Source organism: Manis javanica, chromosome 14 (genome assembly GCF_040802235.1).
Source record: "Manis javanica isolate MJ-LG chromosome 14, MJ_LKY, whole genome shotgun sequence".
NCBI classification, from domain to species: domain Eukaryota; kingdom Metazoa; phylum Chordata; class Mammalia; order Pholidota; family Manidae; genus Manis; species Manis javanica.
The window spans coordinates 70982281-70987832 of record NC_133169.1 but is presented as its reverse complement, the minus strand read 5'-3'; the positions used below and the strand labels follow the sequence as shown (position 1 = coordinate 70987832).

The 5552-nt window shown below is 36.1% G+C and overlaps 1 protein-coding gene across 1 annotated transcript; it reads left to right on the top strand.

Annotated features, from left to right (window-relative positions):
• Positions 1–4015: 4015 nt before the first annotated feature.
• LOC108388457 (olfactory receptor 2T27-like) lies at positions 4016–4942 on the top strand. Its single transcript, XM_037007327.2, has one exon. It carries the CDS (start codon positions 4016–4018, stop codon positions 4940–4942), a length of 927 nt encoding a protein of 308 aa, XP_036863222.2.
• The last annotated feature ends 610 nt before the right edge of the window (positions 4943–5552 follow it).

The window sequence follows — 5552 nt, the reverse complement described above, 5'->3', positions numbered from 1 at the left end:
GGTAATGGGAACTGAGAATAAGGTTATAGTGGGAGGAGTCATGGTATTCCAGCTAATTGGAACATGTTTGATATTAGCTGTAGCTATAAGTGACAGAAAATCCAAATTCCTCTAGTGTCCATATTTTTCTCTCCCCTTTTGTCTTTGAAATTCCCTAAGAATGCTTCCAAAGTCATAATTCATATATGGCACTTAATTAGCTATAATCCACTGCTATTATACTTGAGTTGTGTTGATCAGGTGGTAAGGTATATGGGCAGAGAAATACCCTATAATCTTATGATTAAATATCAGGCTTTACTTGGGCCTGTGTCCTTGAGATTTGAGTTTCACAAGTGTTTCTTAGCATTTCCTTTCCCATTAGCTGAGAGATGAAGACCATAGGGGGTTGCAGTTTAGATGTGTGCTTGGAGGTGAGCCCTCCTGTGTTAAGGATCTGATAAGACTCACCCCATATAGTTTGCCTTTTCTATGGAGATTGTTATAAGTTTATTTTGCACTGTAATTGTCCCTAACAGAGCCAGGAGTGTATCCTTCACAGTTGTTTACTGTGAGGACACAGTGTGTAACCAAGGTCCGAGTCCATGTGAAATTTTGTTTCCTTACATAACTGTAGCTACTATGCACCATCCTGAGACTGCATTTCCATGCTTTTTCTATTATAAGCCGGTCCTACCTCATCCTCAAGTAATTCAACCTCAGCCTTGATCAACTTACCATTATTATTACTTATGTGAAAAATCCTAGCTTATAGCTCAAGTAGTTTCTCCCTCAAGGAAGGGATCTCATCTATGAGGTAAATGACTTGTCAGTCTCTGCACGTATGGGGCAGGGGATCTCCTATGACTTCATTTCTTTGATAGTTAATAGAATAGTCAATGATTTCATCTTGATATGGCATTTTCCCCCTAGGAAAGACAATAAAAGTAATTACTTTTAATATCTTTACATGTAGTAGCTGAAAACAGAGGTTTATATACTTAACAATATTGATTTCATAGTTTATTTTTAACAACTTGCTGTTAATATTTTCAAGTTTTGGAAATTACAGTTCACCTAACATTTTGATCACAGATCATTTGACAAGCAGCATTGCCAGAGGTAATTACTGCATACACATGTGAGGAGGCTGTGACCACATCTACGAATCAAGAACAGAGAAATAATTGGTGCAGTGTTTACCTAAGGGACCAGACCTGCAAACTTGCTTTCCCTCTGTGGACTGTATGAAGAACAGTAAATTAGCCTTGGCCTATTGAAGTCATAATTTCAAGGTATTTAACCTTCTTTGTTCAGGTGTCTCTGTTTCTAATTTTAAAGAAGGAGAAATGTTTCTACTAAACTGTATAAGCAGCATCAATTTTGTTTATATGAGTAAATAGGAGTACTTTTCTCAGGAAATGTGTTTAAGAAAATTGTGATTTCTTGAGGTACTAATACATGATACTCTAGCCTATATATGATTAAAAATAATGGTCATCTTCTCTTTTAAGGCATCTCATGTGTATACAATATTATATGTATGCTTTTTAAGTCTCAGTAGACAGTTTAGTCCAATGGTTTATTTTATTCAATATATATAGTAAAACAATTTTTCATGTCTAAATGGAAAAGCTGGTTTCATTTAATTTTTAATGTGGTACAATGTTTCAACTCCAATGCCACACTCAACAGCTCCTTATCTTAAGAATGATATGTTGACTATTAAATGTATCCACAGTGATGCAAATATTTCTGAAAGACTTTGACAACAGAAGGAAATGGGGATTGGTGAATACCTGCATAAAAATCATCTTAATGATAGATGAACATTTCCTTAACTATAATTAACTGTATTTTTCCCAGAATATATGCGAAACAAATTCCATTGGTTGATTTTATTGTTCTTCATGTTCCTGATAGAATAAATACATTTTTCAGGTTCTAACTGAAGAAAGTTTTCTCCAAATTGATGGTTCCTTATTGGTTGTTAATAATTTAGGTGACTGTATTTCTTCATATTTTCTAAAGTGTTTATAACTATCATCACTAAATAGGTTTTAAAAATATGAAAGTCAGGTTTTATTGAAGCTCAGTTGAACCATTTAGGGACAGAAGCCATCGCTTAGCTTTCCTTGTACAGGAAATATTTAGGAAAATATCTTTTTTTATTACTATTTCTTATGTTCTTATTAGCGAGTAATTTTGGAATAAAAATATAAATAGCATATAAAAGTACTTACATAAATGTAGTTTAATAAATATGTCAAGTAGATCAGTGAATCTAATCAATAAATTTATTAAATCATTCTGTAAACTAATACATGAATGCCTTCTATGTTCTGTCCATGATAAGGGCTGAATTGGGGCAGTGGAGTAGTGAGCCTAGAAGATGCCTTACTGTCTGGCATGGTTGATATTAGAAATTTTAAGTAAGCATTCTAATCTCAATGTTTTATTTCATGCATAATGATACTAAGAACCAGCCTGTTCAGCCAGGGGACTGAGCGGTGTGCATCCATTGATGCTTCTCAAGTGTTCAATATGTCATTGCACAACAGGTACTTTCTGACTTCATTTCTCCTCTCTGGGAGCACTGGGTGGAGAGGGCTGAGGACAGCAGATGCCATCCTTGACACCATGTGTCCTAGAGTGTGTGCATTCAGTGAAAAGGTGCATAAAAATGTGTTCTGAGTATATTTAAGTTAGCTATGTAAATTTATAAAAGCTGCTTTACCGATTTGCTTTCTTAAATGCAGGTCCTGTATTTTAATATTATGTAATACAGTAACTTTTGGAAACTCAGTATTATTTAAAATGCATGATTTATGTTATTTCCTGCTTTCAAGAGCAAAGTTAGTTTGCAGGTCATGATACAAATACCAACCCTTCACCTTCAGCATATAATTGATAATCAAAATAATTTTATGAAAATGTGCTTTCTAGTATCTTATATTGTTTTGGTAATTACACTAAGTTCACTTTGGAACAAGACCAGGAAGTAAAGAAAAGGAAAGGGTAGCCTTGTGTTTGTTCCAGCAATGACATAGCTGCTGAGTTACCATCAGTAGGACAATTATTCAATTTCTTTGACTTAGAAATATATTTCCATTGTGTAATGCGCTCTCTACCATGCACTTCTTTGTGCTTTCTTTATTTTTTTCTTGAAGTACAGTTGATATACAATATTTTACTGTTTCCCAGCCATAAAAAGGAAAGAAATCTTGCCATCTTTGACTTCTTTGTGTCTAATACCACATGTTAAGGTCCTCATGTTTAGAGATTCAGTTTGTAGGCATATAAAAAATAGACATGTAAGAAACACAGCATTCTCATTCTTCTTTGTCCATTGAATTTACTTATTTAATTGGCTATTTAAATCACAAATTTAAATACGAATCTTCAAAGACTATCATCTACATAAGTACTGCACATTAAGACAGCTACTTAGATAATAATTTTTTCCTTTTTGCAACATGCAAGAATTCTAGAACTAATTGGACTGTATGTAAAAGGCATAGTTAGTTGATGATAGATTTATCTTTTTCCTAACTGAATTTTTCTTCATACTTTCCATATTTACTCCATGCAATTATTGATAAATGAGGTAAACAACTGACACAGATATTAGTTAGTGCATTCAATTAGATAGATATTCATGTCTCTGGGGTCAGAGCTGTTACCCAAAGTGGAAGATTAATATAACTGCATAAAAGCTAAAATTTCTACAAAAGTTTAATAACAAATATATATTTAAATTCTATATTAAACCATAAACAACAAATATGCCATAATCCCTAGTATGGAAATTGTCATGTCTTAGATGATCTCTTAAGATTTCTTAGCAAATTCTGCTGAACTGAAAATATATTTATTCATGAACACTGAAAGATGAAGGCCAGGAAAGGAACTGACTTGAGATACTGGGAAGGGGTGCAGGAATTAATTTGAAAATTTTTTCCACATTATAAACATAATGCTTTTAATTACAATTATTTTAAGATTATCTTCACATTTGCAAATTAGGAACAAAAGAATGTCATGGCAGAACAACCAGACTTTGGGGCGTGACTTCCTCCTCTCGGATCTGTTTCAAGGCACCTCCGCTCCCTGGACCTTCTTTGCCCTCACCCTGCTGGATCTCCTGGTGGCCCTGCTGGGCAACACCACAATAATCACCCTCATTAGGGCTGACCCTCATCTCCACAGTCCCATGTACTTTCTTCTCGGCCAGCTCTCCCTCATGGACCTCCTGTACATCTCTACGTTTGTCCCCAAAATGGCCCTGGACTTTCTCTCTGGGGACCATCGCATCTCCTTCTTTGGGTGTAGCACTCAGATGTTCCTCTTCACAAGCCTTGTGGGCACCGAGTGCCTGCTGCTGGCCGTCATGGCTTACGACCGCTATGTGGCCATCTGCCACCCACTGCACTACCCCATCCTCATGAGCCCCAAGGTCTGCACACTCCTGGTGCTCACGTCCTGGCTGGGCGCACTGCTCAATGCCTCCATCCACGTGGTCTACACTCTAACTCTCCCTTACTGTGCCTCTAGGCAAATCCATCATTTCTTTTGTGAGATCCCAGCTCTATTAAAGTTGGTCTGTACTGACACTTCTCAATACGAAAAGGGCATTTTTGTTAGTGGTTTGATTTTTTTCCTTTCTCCATTCTCAGCCATTCTGGCCTCCTATGGACGCATACTGTTCACTGTCCTGGGCATGCGATCGAGCCTGGGGCTCAGGAAAACCTTGGCTACTTGCTCTTCTCACTTGGCCGTGGTGTCTCTGTTCTATGGGGCTGCCATCATCAAGTACTTTCTGCCCAAGTCCTACCACTCCCCTGAGCAGGAAGAAGTGCTCTCCGTCTTCTATGCCATCCTCACGCCCACGCTCAACCCCCTCATCTACAGCCTGCGGAACAAGGACATCGCCAGAGCCCTCAGGAGGCTTCTCAGGAAATGAGGGCTGTGCGGTGCTGTTGTTCGCAATGTGAATCCACTACAGTGAAAGCTTTTGCTTTGAAATGGAAGGAACACGTATGTATATAGACATATCCATGTGCATTTAACGGGTGATACCATGTATTTGAAAAATAGCGGAAAGGGGAAAACAGATAATACCATGTGTAATGATACAATTTGACATTGTTGTTTTCTTATAATTAATCATGTATACCTTAGCAATGAATGACAACAAAAATGGAGATATTTTACTCGTATAATGTGTACAATACTTTTCATACCTATTTTATTTTATTTGTTCATTTTACAAAAAATATGCAGATCTTTAAGAGAAGCATGACATCATTTAATTCTTTTACTAAAAGAATTTAGATGTATATTCCCAAACTAACATTGTAAATGCTATAATAAAAAGATTTTAAAGTATAAATTTTTTTCTAAATAAGTTTCCTAAGAAAATTCTGTTTCTCAAAGCCTGACATGGAATTATTGAAATATTTAGTGATTCACTATATGTCTTAATACAAGTTAATTAAATAATTTGTTTCATTTATTCTTAAGATACGTTAAAAATATTGGTTCATCTGCCTTTGTCTTTGTTATGTGGCTGA

Coding starts and splice junctions, on each gene's coding strand:
- LOC108388457 (XM_037007327.2), top strand. CDS start 4,016: ATGTCATGGCAGAACAACCAGACTTTGGGGCGTGACTTCCTCCTCTCG.